This window comes from Temnothorax nylanderi, unplaced genomic scaffold (assembly GCF_030848795.1).
Source record: "Temnothorax nylanderi isolate EJ_2023f unplaced genomic scaffold, tnyl_v1.0 TNYL_tig0012_pilon, whole genome shotgun sequence".
NCBI lineage: Eukaryota > Metazoa > Arthropoda > Insecta > Hymenoptera > Formicidae > Temnothorax > Temnothorax nylanderi.
Genome location: NW_027249074.1, coordinates 296,627 through 315,200, shown reverse-complemented (window position 1 = coordinate 315,200; position 18,574 = coordinate 296,627). Strand labels below are relative to the sequence as shown.

General features: G+C 35.8%; 2 protein-coding genes across 6 annotated transcripts; one reads left to right on the top strand and one right to left on the bottom strand.

Annotated features, from left to right (window-relative positions):
• Positions 1-1,761: 1,761 nt before the first annotated feature.
• LOC139767779 (SCY1-like protein 2) lies at positions 1,762-7,416 on the bottom strand. The gene is made up of 7 exons (XM_071697390.1): positions 6,662-7,416; positions 6,083-6,321; positions 5,528-5,866; positions 5,088-5,390; positions 4,597-4,981; positions 4,128-4,503; positions 1,762-4,051 (listed from the first exon to the last, which is right to left on the bottom strand). The coding sequence occupies exons 1-7, from the start codon at positions 7,083-7,085 to the stop codon at positions 3,535-3,537; spliced, it is 2,583 nt and encodes an 860-aa protein (XP_071553491.1). The 5' UTR covers positions 7,086-7,416; the 3' UTR covers positions 1,762-3,534.
• Positions 7,417-8,121: 705 nt separating this feature from the next.
• On the top strand, positions 8,122-18,526 carry LOC139767777 (uncharacterized). 5 transcript variants are annotated; one of them, XM_071697385.1, is made up of 12 exons: positions 8,122-8,233; positions 8,547-8,901; positions 8,987-9,345; positions 9,451-10,339; positions 10,456-10,625; positions 12,735-12,870; positions 12,965-13,123; positions 15,621-15,857; positions 15,940-16,044; positions 16,131-16,337; positions 16,525-16,880; positions 17,100-18,526. In XM_071697385.1, the coding sequence occupies exons 2-12, from the start codon at positions 8,632-8,634 to the stop codon at positions 17,212-17,214; spliced, it is 3,003 nt and encodes a 1,000-aa protein (XP_071553486.1). In that variant the 5' UTR covers positions 8,122-8,233; positions 8,547-8,631; the 3' UTR covers positions 17,215-18,526. The 5 variants fall into 5 exon arrangements, with proteins under 5 accessions (XP_071553486.1, XP_071553487.1, XP_071553485.1 ...); XM_071697386.1 differs by lacking the exon at positions 8,122-8,233 and adding an exon at positions 8,248-8,373; XM_071697384.1 differs by lacking the exon at positions 8,122-8,233 and adding an exon at positions 8,248-8,373 and having other exon boundaries at positions 8,451-8,901.
• The last annotated feature ends 48 nt before the right edge of the window (positions 18,527-18,574 follow it).

The window sequence follows — 18,574 nt, the reverse complement described above, 5'->3', positions numbered from 1 at the left end:
ATTTTATTAAAAAAGAGAATATTTTTAAAGTTTTGTTATTTTCGGTATCTATATAATTTTTGTCATATTTAATTAATAATTTAATATTTCTATATTTTTATATAAAAAGAGAAAAGTTTGCGAACAGAAATCATTAAAAATCTTTCAAATTTTCTTTTTCTTCGATCAATATATTTTGCACTGTACAGTCGTTTCTACCATCTTGTTTTTACAAACAAGATTGCAAATTGCAAAGACCTGTTTTTCAATAAATAAATACAAGATAGAAGACGGACATAATATAGTGCGTAAGGGAATATCCTCTGCAGAATTCCATATTTCTTATTCAGCTCAATAAATCATTGGATAACGAGACACGACGAGTAATTATCGCGAGTAATGTTCAAACAAACGAGGGTTTGAGTGCTTAACTTCCCGGGGCGCGAGCCACTTCTGCGCAGCCCTTCGTATAGCTGCAAATCGAAAGAGAATGGAGGGTCGTTGCAGGGAGGCATACCTCAGCCAATTAACGAGTGCAGCCTTTATTTAAAAACCTTCCTTTTTCTTCTACGTTGAATCTTTCCTATTTATTGTTTGTCTGCTCGACGGTAGGGGCGGCATTCTCTTCATCCCGGCACTTCTTCTTGCACCTCCTCGGCGGCGACGATAGTACAGCTTGAATAATCGATACTTCCAGCATTTCTCCACCGCTGCACACGCACGGCTATCGGCGTCTACCGAAACCTAATTGCGCGGTGTTCCGAGAACAAAGGAATCGCTGGTTCTTTTTTGTTCTTTATGACGAACGACAACTATGGGGTGAATGTCCCTTTTCAACGCGAACCCTTGTTTTTTCGGTTGTAGATCAGCGTCTCCCACTGCATGCTTGCAGTCAATTGCAGGGAAAACCATTGCACAGATAAAAAGAAATATAACTTGGAGGGAAAGAAAATTTAAAGAGCTTTTAATGATTTCTGCAAACTCTTGTTTCTTCTTATGTGAAAAATATGATAATATCAAATTATCAACCAAATATGGTAGAAATTACGCAGATATCGATGTAGACAAAAAATTGTTAAAATTCGAAGTATAGGTTCCAATGGAAAAAACCGGGCTAACTAAGAACCAGCGCGGTAAATGATGCGCGAAAGTTTTGCTTATATATTTTTATTTTACATATTTTCCAACCTTTGACTGCGTGCCGACTAGATTTGTCAGACTTGAAACACAGCTCCGGTTGGAGTAGTAAAATCCCCCCCCCCCTACACCTAATTAAATCGATTCGATTTAATTTTTGATGCTATATGCATCTAAATAACTGTAAAGAAATCATTACGAAAAATATTACATAATAGGGTGTCAACCCTGGCTGAGGTAATATTTTTCGTAATGATTTCTTTACAGTTATTTAGATGCATATAGCATCAAAAATTAAATCGAATCGATTTAATTAGGTGTAGGGGGGGGGGGGATTTTACTACTCCAACCGGAGCTGTGTTTCAAGTCTGACAAATCTAGTCGGCACGCAGTCAAAGGTTGGAAAATATGTAAAATAAAAATATATAAATAAAACTTTCGCGCATCATTTACCGCGCTGGTTCTTATAGTTAGCCCGGTTTATTCGTACAAAAAATTGTTGATCTTTGCACACGAATTTCAACTACTAAATAATAGATAATTATAAAATCGAGTTTTTGTTAAAAACACATTTTTGCATGCGATTAATAATGGATAAGAAGGAAAGGCGACTATAAGTTGAAACATTTTAAGCGTTTAAGCAGCAACATTTCAAGCAGTTTTTATTAGACTCAAACAGCAATTATTAACAATCGTACATAACAACGAAATAAACAACAAACAGATCCAGGATAATATTACAAATGAATATGTACGTACAATTCGCTTTTTTCTTTTTGTAACTTCACACAAATACACTTGCTTCAAAATAACAATTGCACATAGGACTAAAGAGATTTACGTACAGTAACATACGTAGAGATTTACGTAGTAACTCTGCATACACAGAATTTTGAATAAAATGCATTATTTTGACCATTCGTAACATACAACGCTTGATCATTTCATACAGAAATATATTATAAAATAAACTTTGTTTCTGCAAAGCTTGACAGTACGATGATATATTACAATAAAAGTAGATGCTAGTAGATGATAATCATGTTAATACAGTTTACAGATTAATATATACATACGATCCGTTATTACAAATCTCGTAATATAGAATGGAAACGGCGGTCCACAATCCTCCTGGATCATTTGAATGAGCAATATCTTTATTAAATAATTCTTACATTAAGATTTTCCTTAATCCTGCAGGCAAGTTATATATACATCGAAGCGTTAGGGAGTATGGCGAATTAAATCACGATAAAAACATGCGTTTCTGTATAAAAGACTGTGACTTCCACTTTATTATCACATTAAAATAAGTTACTACTTTTTAGCGTTCGTAGTAACTTATAATTAGTTTCATACTTAGCGTACGGTTTAATGTTATCTGAAAGATCACTCTATTTATATAGCATTTGTCGATTCTGAACATCTTTATAAATATATCTATTTAATGGTTCATAAATATTAAAACAGGAAGTATACAATAGAACTAACGAAAAATTTAAAGAAGAGTTACAACACATATAGACTTTTCTAGTTATCAATAACATTATTAAAATAAGAAATGTAGATGGAATATATATACATATATATATATATATATATATATATATGTATGACAAGTTTTATATAAAACCGCATAATGTCCGATCATACATTTTAAGTGCTGGAGACAAAAAAATATTGCGAAAACAAGCATTTTATTTTCGAAAACATTGTATAAGCATATTAATTCTGCAAATTGTAAGTGAACATCCTTTTCTTCGGTAATAATTTTTTGTTCTCCAAGATTTCTCAAGATCCGCAATTCAATTACTTTACGCTAAACAGCCTCAATATAAAATATACACTAAAATTATTTAATATTCATCTAATATTGCAATCTTTGATTGCTTGTGCTAATACAAAGGATGATTAATTTCTCTTTTTGCGATTATTATATAACGTGACTTTCATCTTCGATAATGCTGTCAGAAATCACGCTAGAGAATATGTATTACAATCACTGTTTTTACAATCAGCGTTTTTATATCGCTAACGATGTAGCTGTCTCTTTTGTTTCATCTTTCTAATTTCAAAAATGATACTGGTCTCTGTCAGCATTGTAATGCAATAACAACTTGGCTTCTTCAATTCTGTTCTTAGAAACTTCTCTTCGAAACTTAGTTAGCTTCGGTCTTCGATTCTTATAATTTGATATATTTGGTGATGCTCCACACAATTCAGTAACAGCTCACATCTTTCAGTATATCCATACTGAATTAATCATTTCTTGCTGAAATGATTATGCAGAACAATTAAAACTTGACGACATAGTGTAAAAATATTTTTAAAAGAGACCCACAAAGAAACGTATTGGTATATGATTCCTTTACCAGTGATGTCCAATCGGCATTATCTTTTGTATTAGGATTAAATCTATTAACTAAGCAAATCCATGATATCTTGCGTGGATGAATTAGGTTTGTTCGTATTGGTTTGCATATTAGTGGGCGACAAAAGAGGTTGCAAAGTTCCAGGAAAGTTTAAGTTTGGTTTAACTTCTGGTTGTGCTGCAAAATTTACATTATTCTGGGGAATGATAGAGTTCCACATCAAGGTAGATTGTGGCGAGTTCCAGTTCATGGGCGCGTTCATTCCATTGGAATTCCAATTCATTGGCCTATTCAATGTTGTTTGCGAATTAAGTGTTGGAGATGTTAAAAATTGCGATTGCGTTAGACCAATGTCGTTATATTTATATGCATTTTTAGTAGCCGAGTAATCCGGTTGTGACATGGTCGATCTTGACATAGACAGATTTAATTCGTCTAGATTGTTTTTTAACAAAGTCGCAGTTAAATCCTTTGGCTGCGACTTTACAGGTTGTGGTGCAGCTTTAGGAGTCAACATAGATTGAGACTGCAATCTTTGATGCGTTTCTTGCTGTTGAATTAATCTGAAAAGAAATAAATGTAAATAGCAATTAGTATGTCGAGTAAAATATGAAATTTTTGAAAATAGCTGAGACAAACCTGTACTTGTCTTCGATGGTTAATCCATTTTCAATATTTACTGTTTTAGTATTAGCGTTCGGGGATAGAACTTGAGGCGATAGATTAATGTCGCTTAGACTGTTGTTTTGCATAAAAGTGGGCGACGTCACTTGAGAAAGTGCCTGATCGAGTTGTTGCGTCTCCCGGCGCACCGCATCCAATTGTCGTAATGCCTCTCGATGCTCGCTGGTTACTCGATTTATCATATCGACGACTAGCGTGGAAAGTGCCTCGTATTGTGTCATGCTAAGATTTTGTTCTATGCAGAGAGGCAACAGAAACGGTAGTACTTTCGTTGCCAATATTTCTTTGCCCATACCTAGCTTACCGTGAGTAAGCAACATTCTGTAAATACCTGGCAACATAAAAAAAAATATTTTTATTAACTTTTTTTCGGAACGAAATTGGACAAACTGCAATAAATGTAAAATTATCTTAAAAATATTACCTATAATAGCCATCAAAATTGCTGGTTCGCCAGAATGAGGAACTTCCTGAAGGAATGGTAATATCTGATCGAATACCAGCCAGCGATCGAAACTCGGCAGCATTTTCGCGAGACACAGTAAGCAATTAACGCGTACTCCAAGACTAGTAGATTTCTTTCCCGGTGACAAACATATCTTTTTCATCCGTGGAAGTATGGAATTTTTTATGACTGGTCCCTCGATCATCGTCACTATATTCGGCAGGGCCGATAAGCAGAGTTCCTGGAGCTGTTCCCATTCGGATTCCAGTGCACGCAGTAGCATAGGCACTATGTCGGTCTTAATGACGTCCGTGGGGCACAATTTCAATAATAAATTTACTTGTTGCATAAGAACCAGACTGATCTATAAAAAAAATACATTATATTCGTTACACAAATATTTTATCATCATTATTTTTAACTTATTATACATCTTACTTTACTGGCCCTGTAGAAAAATGCATGCTTACTTGTGGCGGGTCTTCTAAAGCAAGAACAGGTTTCAGATTAGGTAGGATATGTTCTCGAAATTCCTCTACTTCGGTAACCTCCATTACTTGCAATATGCTCGGCAATACAAACGGTATCATAGGTGGATTAACTAATTCCTTGTAGAGTGCAGGTAATACTCTATGTAGCACAACTCTGTGTGGCAACTGTTTTAATAGCTGTGGAAGACCTTTGTAAAATTGCGACTTTTGGAGATTATCCCACTGGAATAACTTGTCCAAATAATTTAACGTCTTAACGCCAATGTCTGTGAAGTATTCGATCTACAACAATGTATAACAATGGAGTAAATATCATTATTTTTAGAATTCCTTTTTTATATTCTTAATTATCTTAAATACATTTTTTTCTTTGCATTTCACATGAAATAAATTACTTAAAGAAAAAACAAATAGACTACCTTGATAAATTGATGAGCATCTAATCGCAATTCAGGACTATGACTTAGCATGAGTTTTACAGTATCTCTTAGACTTTCGGGGATTGGAAGAAGCTTTGCCGAGACATTAGTTCCTTTGAAATTTTCCAAGAAACGTCGGGATTTTCCTAAATCATTGTGAGATTCTAGCAGCGGTTGATGTTCCGAGGAATGTATCGTATATATCAGCATGCCCAGGGCAAAAATATCGCTAGGTGGTCCATTGCTACTCGCTAATACGCACTCGGGTGCTTGATAATTTAAATGAGGTTGCACAACCGCCGGGAGCGTAGAATCATATTCCAGGTAAGACCATGTTGGCTGCAATTAAAAAAAATAATGCAAAATACAGTAATTGACCCAAATATTTAGTTCGTAAATACATAATTTAATAATTGCTAGATTTATTTTTGGTTTATAAAATATAGACAGTATAACTGCATATTGTTTTTCAATTTATCGCATTAAGACGTAGCCAACAATTGTGCTTATCTTAATACTTGATGCTTATCTTTATATACTTGACGAAGCTCGTACCTGTTTACTATCTGAATTTTGATTTAAGGCACAAAAGTCAAAACCAAATATCTTCCAAGCTCCATGAACATTCATAACAATCGATTCTGGACACAAATTCCTGTGCAACAGTTTTACATCGCCGTGTAAAAACGCCAGACCTTCTCCCAGTTGCAGCAATCCATACCGTATTTCTATATCATGCAGCTTGTAGTCTTTCAAGTTTGCTGGAGTCGGTTGAGGTATATTCTCATAATTACCTGCAATATGTATCTCATATGTAAATATTGTCGATACTAAGTGAATTCAGATCATAGAGATATAAGAATAAAATGAAAAGCAAGCGAGCTGAAAAAGCGATATAGGAATAGAAAGAGAAAGCTGCATATGGGCCCCTTCTGTCTTTGTCTGACAGAATGGGCCTATATGTAGCTTTCTTTTCCTATTCCTATACCGCAGCCTCTTACGTGCTAGCATATAACTCTCGCACTCTAGTCTTATATCTCTATGATTCAGATAGAACACGCAATTGAATTTAATCTTTGCAACAGTATAGAATTGATGTGCTAACAGATAATACAAAATTTATGTATCGTCTACCTAGTACATTAGCCAGACTAGCAAACACTGGCTCGGTCGCAAACGCCAGACTGTCTCTCGACTCCTCGAGTGGATGCTGCACAGTCAGAACTTGCGGGTGCCTCAACTTCGTTAACTGCATCACGCCTCGCTTCAGAGTCTCCAGCACAAGCTCCCGATCTGCCTTGGCGGACCATCTCTCCAGCATGCGCTTCTCAAAAACGAAAATAGCTGCCTCTTGCTTAGTGGACTTCTTGTAGCCGCTGTAGATCTTCCACAACAATCCCGGCCCAGCGCTCGCCACGTGAGCGGTCGCCTCGAACTCCCTGGTGACTGGATTGCCAGGTAGAACGCTGGACAGCTGCGATAGACCGTACGCTGTGTTTTGGACGGTATTGCTGATAGTGTTGCTGACTGTGTTGCGAAGCTTGTTCAGGACGTCCATCCTGTCAACTGCTACTTGGCGACGATGTCAATCGTGAAAAGATGCACACGCGTGGAGTATCAGGCGGAACGCGCTTTGGAATATTGAAACGACTATCCGACTATAGGAGATCGATATTTGTATCTGTGTATATAAATGTCTCAGCGAGGCTAAAGTTCCAAAAATCGCTGCTATATATCACCATGAGTCATCGTACGGAGCGTAGTGGAGCGTAGTTCGTACGATACTCCAGAAGAAGCGCCTTTTAAACGTCTCTACAACCTGTGCTCCGATCACTGGACACAGTACGAAATCTATATCGAGTGTCTAGTAACATTTTAATGACATCCTTCGCCATTTTCAGGCTAATTACGTTTGTATTTTTCAAACACATGGTTTAAGCTGGCCACACACACTTTTTCGGAACAGTAACAGTAGGATTTCGACCAATCGCATTACTCGATTCGGAAACGTACGGCCGTACGTTCCCGAATCGAGCAACGCGATTGGTCGAAATCCTACTGTTACTGTTACGAAAAAGTGTGTGTGGCCAGCTTTAGTGAGCAGTATTTACGCAGTTTATTAATAAAAAATAAATTTAATTAAATATAGTTTGTATATATAAATATTATTATTATATTATAATAAGTATATCTATAAAACAAATAATATGGATAAAATTTAATAAAAAATTGTCAAATTTAGATTAACTTTAATCTTGGTTTAACTTAACTTTTATCTTTTATTTTTTTTTTAGTTTAAAGAATTAGAAAACGCGATGTTTTAGCAATGTTAATACTTAAGATTTTCAATATTATCAGTATATTTCATATCTCATATTATTTTCTATTACTTTCTCTTCGATAATTTCATTTGTCGTGCAGCAAATTCGTCAAATATATCAATTAGCTACGGAATTATAAAGTTTCCGCGTCTCCGGAATTCTCTATCCTGTAGCCAATAGCATTTCGAAAAATTTGTCGCGCGACAGAACACAATTGAGATTTCGCCCTAAGGGTGCGCCTTGCCTCGCGAGAAGTTGCCGTATTGGACAATCGTCGCTGACGTCGCTTGTTATCCACAACCGGACGAGCTAACTTCTCGGCGCAGCTGACATCTACAATTCTTGGGCGCACCTTGAACCACAGGGAACCGGTGGACCAGGCGTAGTAAGTAGGTAGTACCGTAGTGAGGTACTTTTGCTCGGACTTCGGTAGTTTGGAGTCATTCCAAGTCATTCGGAGCAATTCGGAGTGCGAATTCACGCGAGGAGGACCAGGATTCCGTCTGTTGTTGGACGTCGCGAGAGGTCTTCCCCTCCTCGATGACGTGACGGCGACGCGCGGTGATCGATAGCATCCCGCGCGCCCCTGCGACGTCGCCGAGGCGATATATCCCGCCTCCGTCCGAATCGCCACCGGGCTGCTATGTCTCGCGGTCCTAAGTAGATTAGGCGATTAACGTTTGCCCTTTGACTGACAGCGAACTGCGCCGTGTGCGTTGCATCGGATGCCGGGCGGTCCCCCCGACCTCGCGCTGAGAATCCGACGTCACGACGGCCGGCAGCATGTCCAACGCGACGAATTTGAAGTTCAGCTGCGTCAACGATCTCCTGCAAAAGGCCAAGATCAATTTTGCGGGTAAGGAGCCGCGCAACGTGTACCAGAGGCTCCCCGCTATGCGAGAGAAGTCCGATCTGGCGAAGAAGCAAGGGGACGACGAGACCGCTTACATCATGCTGAAGAGGTGGCTGGACTCGGTCGAGTGGCTGAGGAGAACTCGCGTTAAGGATGGCAGGTCGGTCTATTCCTTTGCTACGAAGATGACCGTCGACCAGGTAAGAAGTATACCTGTATTTCTACAACTAACCAGCCCGACGTGTGTCGTACAGATGGTGGAATACATGAATGTTTATATTCTAGATAAATGAAGTGAAAAACATACTTGCAGACATGAAGCAAAAATTAGAAGTACGCTATGAGCTTAATTCGAAGAAACAAATTAATACGGTGGAAAAAATGGAGGTAGAGACGAATGAGTTGGACGCGCCGAATAGCGACATTGGATTGAAATTGCCAGAAATACCGACGGAAGAACCCTTATATATAAGTCTGTGTAGCGATAGTGACCAGTTTATATCGTGCGATCAGTTATATTATCTAATACAAAAGATAGGTGTTAGATTTTTGATAATTGATACTAGGCTGAAGGCCCATTATGAAAGTTCCATGATACTGTCGGAGAGATGTATTAACATTTCACAGTCTGAAATTAAAAAAGGGTAAGCGAGGCATTTTCCTGCAATCTTTCCTATGATTTTTTATCTTTCAATTCTATCGGGTCTCTTAATGTATATTAATTTTTTATGGTGGGTTTTTGCTTGTAGGTTACTGGGTAATTCCTTTGTAAAATGTTTCCCAAAAGATACGTATGCGCGTGAATTATATGTTAATCGATCAGAACAGGACATAGACATTTTAGTCTTGCTAGACTGGAATGCTACGCAAGAGACTCTGGCACAGTGTGTTCATGTAAAAATATTGAAGGAGATTTTCGAGAAATGGGATCCCGGTGTAAAGCATAATAAGATTAAGATTCTGAATGGTGGCTATCAGGAATGGCTGGAGCGGTATCCAGCATTTACAACGAATCCCAATATCCAAATACCAAATATCAACAATATCGAGAATGAGATTTTGGAGACATTTGAATATCCAGATTTGTCCGCAGTGTACTCTAATGAGGAAGAAGAGCGAATAAGAAAGAAGAAATTGAATAACAAGAACATCGACGTGGAAATGGATCATGGTGACAACAAATCAGCGATATCCAGGCATATCAAATCGAACATCAATGACACAGTTTCTCCAAACAAATCCAAGAATTTCGTTACTCAGGTAACGATATCAATTGACGACAAACGGCCGTCTCGGGGCGACGGTGTGACTGGGCAACAATTGGATAGTCCTGAAAGTCCAGTGTTATCTCGGCCTAGGATAAGGTCAAATAAAGTGTTACAAAACGTGAGCGTGAAACCGATGATTGATCGCAGTAGTAAACCAATCACCTTGAAGACGTGTGATCCACGATGTAAGGAAGTCTTAAGATTTATGAAAGAGTTGAATGAACTGGCGAAATCGAAAGAGAAGCTTGCCAACGAATTGTTTTGCCAAGAATACGAGCTTCATTCGCAGCGTGAGGATAAGTACAGTGCCAGTGACGAGAACTATCTGCGAGCAGATATAAAATCTCTGATAGTGAAATTGGAGGATATGGTACTTGTTCATTTATTTTTGATAATCCGCTTCAATTTGTTGACTGCTACACAACGCGCAAGAACTATAAATCATGTGATAAATTTAATGTTCAATTTTTATCATTTATGTTACAGCACAAAATGTACCTCAAAATCGAAAATGAGTATAAGACATATTTGAACGAAGCGGGTACAATAAACTATAATGCCACTGAGGACAATGAGAAGAAAAATCTTGAACTTGCTCTCTTTTCTCTAAAGAATAAAATCAAAGACATTGAAACCAGAAGAAAAAAACTACAAGAGTAAATATATATACATATTTTATTTATATTGTATGAAAGTCTTAATATATTTTGACACATTGAATGTCATTGTACAGCTTTATTCTCGATGCTATTTTTATGGCCAGTCTACAATGAGCCGTTAGTCGTTAGTCAGATGTCGGAAGAGAGTCGAAAAAAGTCATAAGCGTATCGTAAGGCGATTGGAAGTCTGTAATCGGCGATCGTAAGCGATTGGCCAAATGCCATCTCTTACGATCACCGATTACAGACTTCCGATTGCCTTACGATACGCTTATGACTATTTCTTCCGACTCTTTTCCGACATCTGACTAACGACTAACGACTCATTGTAGACTGGCCATTATATTAACATGTTAATATGTTACTTAATTATATTTATTTTTTATTACACGCAAAAAGCTCATAATATTTTTTTACCTTAAAAAATCAAATTGGCAAACAGTTGACATTTATATATCTATAAATTGCCACTTAGTTGATTAAGTTAATTCAGCAATCAATGTGTTAATAATAATAGAAAAAAGGGGTTAGTACAAACTAGAGTCTAATCAGAGTCTGGCCAACTTGCAATTCTGGCAAAATTCTACGAGAGAGAAGAATACAAGAGAGAAAGAGAGCGATATACATTTATATCGCTTTTTTTTCTCTTTTATATCTTTTTCTCTTTCTGTTCCTCTTGCTTTTGCCAAGAAATGGCGAACCAATCAAAAGTTGCTACTGTATGGACAGACTCTGATTAGAGGGACTCTAGTACAAACCATCGGTAACGCGGTAACCGATTACATTTTTTACGCATCTATTATTTTAGCAGGCGGTAAATCAGCTACCGCATTGCTTCTTACTGTGCAGAAAGCATTTCCCTCTTTATATGTATCACAAATTTAGTCTGTTTAATAAAAAATTCGCAAGAAATTCTTTTGTGCAATAAGAAACAATGGGTCTGTTTTCTATTGCTGAACTGGCTGCACTAGTTCAGAGTTTATCTCTTTCCTTTTAATGTGGAGTAAAAAAGATAAACTCTATGGGGGTCGATGTACTTATCTTTTCCCTTAGGACGGAAACGTGAAAAGTGAAAAGTTTCATGTAACTATCTCTTTCTATTGATGTTGAATAGAAAGAGATAGTCATATGAAATTTTTCACCATTGAAGTTAATGGCGAAAATTTTCACTTTTCACATTTCCGTTCTAAGGAAAAAGATACACGATCGATCGCCAGGGGGATCCCTAGGAATCTTTTTTTCCTAGGGCGGAAATGTGAAAATTTTCGCCATTAACTTCAATGGTGAAACTTTTATATGTAAAGCATAATGTCCATAATGCCCATTAGCTGGGCTGCATTCGGAAACACTCACTGGTGTGTTTCTAATAGACAACCGTTCGGAAAAGCTGGTGTGTAGGTACGTGCATTCGAGTGAGATCGTTCGGAAATGTAGAGAGAATCACACCGAGTGTCACAGGATCATTCGCGGAAAAAGCAAGAGGACTCGTTGTGAGACGGTTTGTTAGCTACTGTCCGGAAACGTCACCCGAAAGCACACGGTACCTCTACTACTTCTCCACTGAAATCACCGAAGCACATCAACGAGTGATGATTTCGAACGCAGCCCTAATCAGGGCTTTTGTTCTTAAAGTAGACTTTAGCTCTCTAAGGCTAAAATTTATTATTAAAATTTATTTAAAAATGAACGACGACAAGTAGACATTTTTTTTTCAAACAGATGTCCTTAATTACAAGGACAGACAGGTACTTCATTACTAGTAATTTTGGAAAAATGGAAAATTATTTTGGGGGTAGGAGGACATGAAATATAGTTCCTAAATAGTTAAGAAGAAAGAAGAAAGCTAAGAAAGGCTACTGATTCCTATTCTATCCATATTATTTTACTGTTGTCGCATGTGAACGAAAGCTAGTGAATCGAATGAAAATGATTAAATAAGTGAATTTTATCATGTTTGGACTAATAATATTTATTTTTATTCTCGAATCATTAATGGTTTATTTTTTGTGTCTATTTTTATCAATGACTTGTATCACATTATTAAAATTACACTTTGCAACCGAGTCCATTTCTCGATTTCATTCATATTATGTTGTGTGATTGTAGAGATCTTTTCCAAAGAGAGCACAAGGAGATAATAAAGCAAAACGACAGTGACATTCACAAGGAACCCTTGAAGACGGACGGTTCACCCATTAACACCGGCTTGGAGCGTTCTTATTCAAGTCCAAATCTACTACAGGTACGAAGAACTTCGCGCTACAATCTTACAATCAATCCGTTTTTTTTGTTTATCTATTTAAAATAGCAATCGCATAATTACATAATTCCATTAGTTGGGAGATCGTAAAACACCTCAGATAGATAGAACTTCTAAGCCACATATTTCGTCTCGCAATCAAAATGGATTGGGAATTGGGAATGAGAACATCAAAGTGTCTCCTCTTAGTTGGGGAAATCGGGAGGAACGAATGACCCCTATTCACGGCACTGTTGTAAGTACTTATTCGGACAAGATTGTACGGGCGCTTTCCGGCAAAATTGCTAATATCGATCTTACATACGAATATTGTCACAGCTTTCGCTTTCATTACATCCGTTTTCGCGACATTGGAGACGAACGTCCGTGTTTTAAACGATCAAAAATGCTTGTGGTGTTAGGTTCTTGTTGGGTTGGGGTCTTCCACTTCATATAAAAGGCTTGGCACAAGTCGCGTGTATGATATTGAACTGCAAGTGATATCGGCATGATAATAACAATGGAATTTGCGAATAGGAATACAACGCTGTTAACACAACATCAGTTTAAGATCTTAGGCATAATTACATGGAATTTTACAGTTTAATTTTATATTAGGTATTACGTTTGAAATTCGGGAATTAATTTCCTTTTATTTAAAATCTTCATGCAAGTATTAAAATATGAATTAGTACTGTTATTATAATTGAGATTTTATTTGAAAAGAATCTTTTAAAATTTTTTTAAACGTTTCTTCAACAGTTCAAAAATTAGTAATGTAGATTATAAAATATAATTTCAAATATATTACAGAGTAGTTTTTCAGGAAGATATTGCACATATATTTATACAACAAAGTATTCTATATAATATGATAGTTTTTGTCCTTAAAGAGAACTTTAACCTTTTGACTAAAAACTATTTGAAAGATATTTTATCATTATCTTTGTAACCCACATTATTTTTGAAAAGTGTATCTTGTCAATAGTAAAAATAAAATAGATAGTAAGCTTTATATAATATTATACATTAACAATAATTATACATATTGTGATTTTAAAGTTATGTCTATCCATTAAAATATTTCCTCTGATTTTTGGTATTTGTAATATTTTCCCAAAGAGATTCTCTGTAATTTGTAAGAAACTCATTAAAACCGAAATAAGTTTCTCATTATAATTGTAAATATAGAGTGAACATTTTTTAAATTAACAGATAAATAGCATAAAAGTCATTAAGTCGATTGATACGTATATAATGATTTCTGTCGCGAGGAATCTTCGTAGAACACGTGCAACATAATTATAATAAATAAATGTACGCTCACGTGTACACGTGAGGAGTGACTCAACATACGTGGGGTTTCTCAATCCAATCCACAGACAAACTTTCGACGATTAGTGCTACGACAAATACGCGCCAGTGTCCGAGCAACATTTGCCAGATCGGGGATATCACCTGTCAGAGGTGTTCCCTCCTAAAAGTATTAGCGATATCTTTTTTTACGCTATAAAGAGACATTTCTTACAATTAAAAACTGATTATAATGAAATATTAATTGTCCAAGAAAATCCGTTGTGTATATATGCGTGTGTGTATGTGTGTGTGTGTGCGTCCGTTAATATATTTATATTACATTAATATATCTGCTACGGCTTAAGATTCATTCACTCGTGAGCTTGCAATAAGGATATAATGTTTAATTGTAATTTGATGCACGATAATATAGTCAAACATTCATATGGGTACAATGCTTACTATCTCGTGATAAAATAATTTTTCGTTGGTGTGATGAAAAATGATAGAGACAATGGTGTATCTTCAAAGAAGATTTATTTTGTTGCAATTGCTTAATTATTTTAAAAAGGTAATGAATAGTAGAAAAACAATTTTAAATTAATATTTAAGTTATTTATTTGACATGATATAGAAATTAAATAAAGGTATTATTCTTTTTTTATTTATAATAACCGCTGAGTGTATATCTCTGGTTCCTATAAAAATTATTGTATCTAATTGAATATTTGTACTTATAACTATATATAATTATTTTTTACATGGAACTAACATAACTTTGAACATTTTAATGAATACTAAGCTCGTCCATGATTTTCTAATGAAATGTTTTAAATGCCATGCTTTAAGAAATAACTCATTAATGCCATTTATTAAAAAATAACTTACTAATAAATATCATCTATTAAGAAATAATAAATAGCAAATTGGTCTTTACGTCAATATACGATACATAAATACGTAAGTGCGTCAGAGTAAATGCGTCAGAGTAAGTGCGTTATAAGGTTTGATTGACCACCGCATGTTGATGTAAATAAATCGATATACCACTCGCTTAATTACATTATATGGAAAACAAATCGCGCAGTTCTGCAACTGTGAATTCCACTCTTTGAGAAAGGATCAATTGTTCGCGCAGTTATTCTTTTATTGTAAAAATTCTATAAAATTGGATTTCTAAAATAATTCTAACAGTTGTCACCTTATACGAAAAGTTTGTTTTAAAGTTTTAAATATGGTATTTAAACAGACGATTAAGATTAAAGTGGAGCACCGCGTATAAGAGACGAGTTAAGTAAAATCTAAATGTTGAAATCTTTCAAAATTCTGTATCTGTACTCTCTCCTGTCATAACACGCGGTGGGTGTGTGCGTGTGTATGTCGTGTATATACGGCACAATCATACGCAATTGATAACATGATTTGTCAGCGTAAAAATAGCCTCCTTGTACTTGCAGCATCCGGGCATAACCGGCCTGAAGAATTTGGGCAATTCTTGTTACATGAACAGCATCATTCAGTGCCTGAGTAACACGACGAACTTAGCGAAATATTTTACTGATAACTCATATGCCGACGATCTCAACACGAATAATGACAATATGACGCGAGGCCAAGTGGTGGAAGAAGTCGCTCAAGTAATTAAAGCGTTGTGGAGAGGCCAGTATAAAAGTATATCTCCTCTCGACCTAAAGGTACTTTAGTCGTTCATAGGCCTTACTCTTAAATCAATGCCAATGCAATTTGTACAATTGTCATGAACTATTATCATTGCAGGCGGCAGTTGGACAATACAAATTACAATTTGAAAGTTACGAGCAACAAGACTCTCACGAATTCCTCACATTCCTTTTAGACTGGATGCATAATGATCTTAAGAAGGTAAAAGTTTGCGATGAGCATTCCAACGAAAATTTAATTAATATTAAAATGAATATTAAGGTACTAAAAATGTCTTTTGCTTGCAGGAGGCAAATATTCCAGTCGAAATGACTAATGCGGAGAAAGAATGGGACAAAGCGATGAACTCTCAGAGATCTATAATATCGGATTTATTTTTCGGACAATTGAGATCCACTATTACATGTTCATCTTGCAAGCAAGCGAGTACTACATACGAGACATTTAATAGTTTAACAATGTCTTTATCTCAGTCCAATCGGTGTTCTTTAAATGTGAGTATTTTACAAAATACGATATTACATATGTATATCATACTTGAATGGTATGATTTTTTTCATTTTTCTCTCCCTCTTTTCTTATATGTGTAAGCGTAATATAAATATAAATAAATAAGTTGAAACGATATGTAGCGTTTTATGGCAACTATATGTCTCATATGAAATTGCTTTATTATTTTAGGACTGCATGGAGAAGTTTGTGACAGGACAGAAAGTGAGCGGATGGAAGTGTCCCAAGTGCCAGACACCACGCGACGCGACGAAGAAGTTCGATTTCGTCAAACTCGCACCCATCGTCGTGATTCACTTGAACCGCTTTGCCGAGAGCGGTGGATGGTTGGAAAAGCGCAACACCGCCGTCGATTTTCCTCTCACGGGATTCAACTTGAAGCCGTACCTCGTCATGGAGAACACGATCGCAATCATGTCAAACAATATCCGTAATTACAATTACTCTCTTTACGCGATATCGAATCACTATGGAACAATGGACGGTGGTCACTACACGGCGTACTGCAAAAACGCTACGCAAAATAAGTGCGTATAGTATTTATATGGTAGATCCGAAATTCAAGAATTTACATTTCCAAACAAATTTACGAAAGAATAAGACTTAAACATTAATTTTTTTTTAAGTATTTCTTTTCTAATAATCTTTTATAGAATATGAGTATTTTTCGATAGAAATCTACATTAGAAACATTGGAGACAAGTTTTTATGACTTTGTTATAATGATAATGTCTGTATATTTACAGATGGTACAAGTATGATGATCAAACTGTCACGGAGGTGTCGCCGAGCCAAGTGAAGTCTCAAAATACGAGTGCCTATTTGTTATTTTATACGTCATTTCCAAATACGATCATGTAGTATGAGGACACGGCCAAGGATGTGATTAAGATCCAGTTATGACGAAAGTCTTCAGTGTGATATTACTTAAGGGAAGGAGGAATATGATTTTCAACGCTCTGTAGATATATTAAACGATTATATTTTGTATGATAAATCTCCTATGCGCGAGCAAAATGTATAGGGGCTGTGACGATATTGAAAGCTTTATCGGTGCTGGCATTCATTAAGAATATGTATATACGTATGGCGATTTTTCTGTATTTCTACAGTCTGTCGCTTTAAAGATAAAGCAAAACATAGTTTGTGCTCGAGAATATTTCACTGAAATATGTGTATAGCTTTGTATAATTATATTAACATACCTAGATAGATTAGTCAGATTATATATTATATTCGTTTGACATTTTGCATTATTGCAGTCGGATTATCATTTTTGCTTTTGTATCAAAACGAAGCGGAAGGGGCCATAGTTCCTTGGCTTATTGAGCAATTTAGATAACATTTTCGAAGAATTTATTCGAATTTGGAATCCATCTGTTAAAAATATGTTCTGTTTATTCATATTTTGCACAAATGGTTTCAACAGTCATAAATAGCGTTTAGCCATAGGCAAGACGCATACGTCGCGTGCGGTTTAGATAGATTAGCAGCACACTAACTGCCTTCTTCGCTGCGCTGCCAGTATTGTCACAACGTACGACCATTTTGTACGTGAAGCAAAACGCTTCGTTGAAACGTACGCTTCTTAAAGAAAAAAACAGTTAAATAGGATTCCGTTATGTACGAACTATTGTGTGCGTGTATATGTAAGCTTATTGGCTTCAAGCAGCCCAAAGAAATCACATTTTATAATTAGTCAAATATAATATTTCTATACCTCATATAGAGATCATCGTGTTTCAATGAAGACTATATATAGCATACAGTCTTTGCAAATACAAGCTACTTCCATACTTGGTGGCAATACGTTTATGTATATAATTATATTAATATTTTGTAATTTATGTATATAATTATATTGGTATAATTATGCTTATATATTTATGTATATAAATATATTCCCGCAAATAGCATAATATAACGATCCTCGAATATTTTATATGTTTTTGCCGTACATATTGACATAGAGTATGAAAGCAACTTGCACTCGCAAAAGCTAGAATTAGAAAAATTCTGCGAGCTCGCTAGTTTTATCACGCAACTCATGTTACTGATTTATTATTGCCATATACGATTATATTATTATTATAATTATTCATGAGGTGCGTAATATACATCTAAAATGTCAAGGGACAACGTCAATAACATCATTACAATTTTGTGCAACGTATTTATTTCTTTAAATTTGTTCCTAATTCTTTTACAGAAAACATATATG

Coding starts and splice junctions, on each gene's coding strand:
- LOC139767777 (XM_071697385.1), top strand. CDS start 8,632: ATGTCCAACGCGACGAATTTGAAGTTCAGCTGCGTCAACGATCTCCTG. Junction 16,045..16,130: donor TGCATAATGATCTTAAGAAG/GTAAAAGTTTGC, acceptor TTTTGCTTGCAG/GAGGCAAATATTCCAGTCGA. Junction 16,881..17,099: donor AAAAACGCTACGCAAAATAA/GTGCGTATAGTA, acceptor GTATATTTACAG/ATGGTACAAGTATGATGATC.
- LOC139767779 (XM_071697390.1), bottom strand. CDS start 7,085: ATGGACGTCCTGAACAAGCTTCGCAACACAGTCAGCAACACTATCAGC. Junction 5,867..6,082: donor AAAATTCAGATAGTAAACAG/GTACGAGCTTCG, acceptor TTTTAATTGCAG/CCAACATGGTCTTACCTGGA. Junction 4,052..4,127: donor ACCATCGAAGACAAGTACAG/GTTTGTCTCAGC, acceptor ATTTCTTTTCAG/ATTAATTCAACAGCAAGAAA.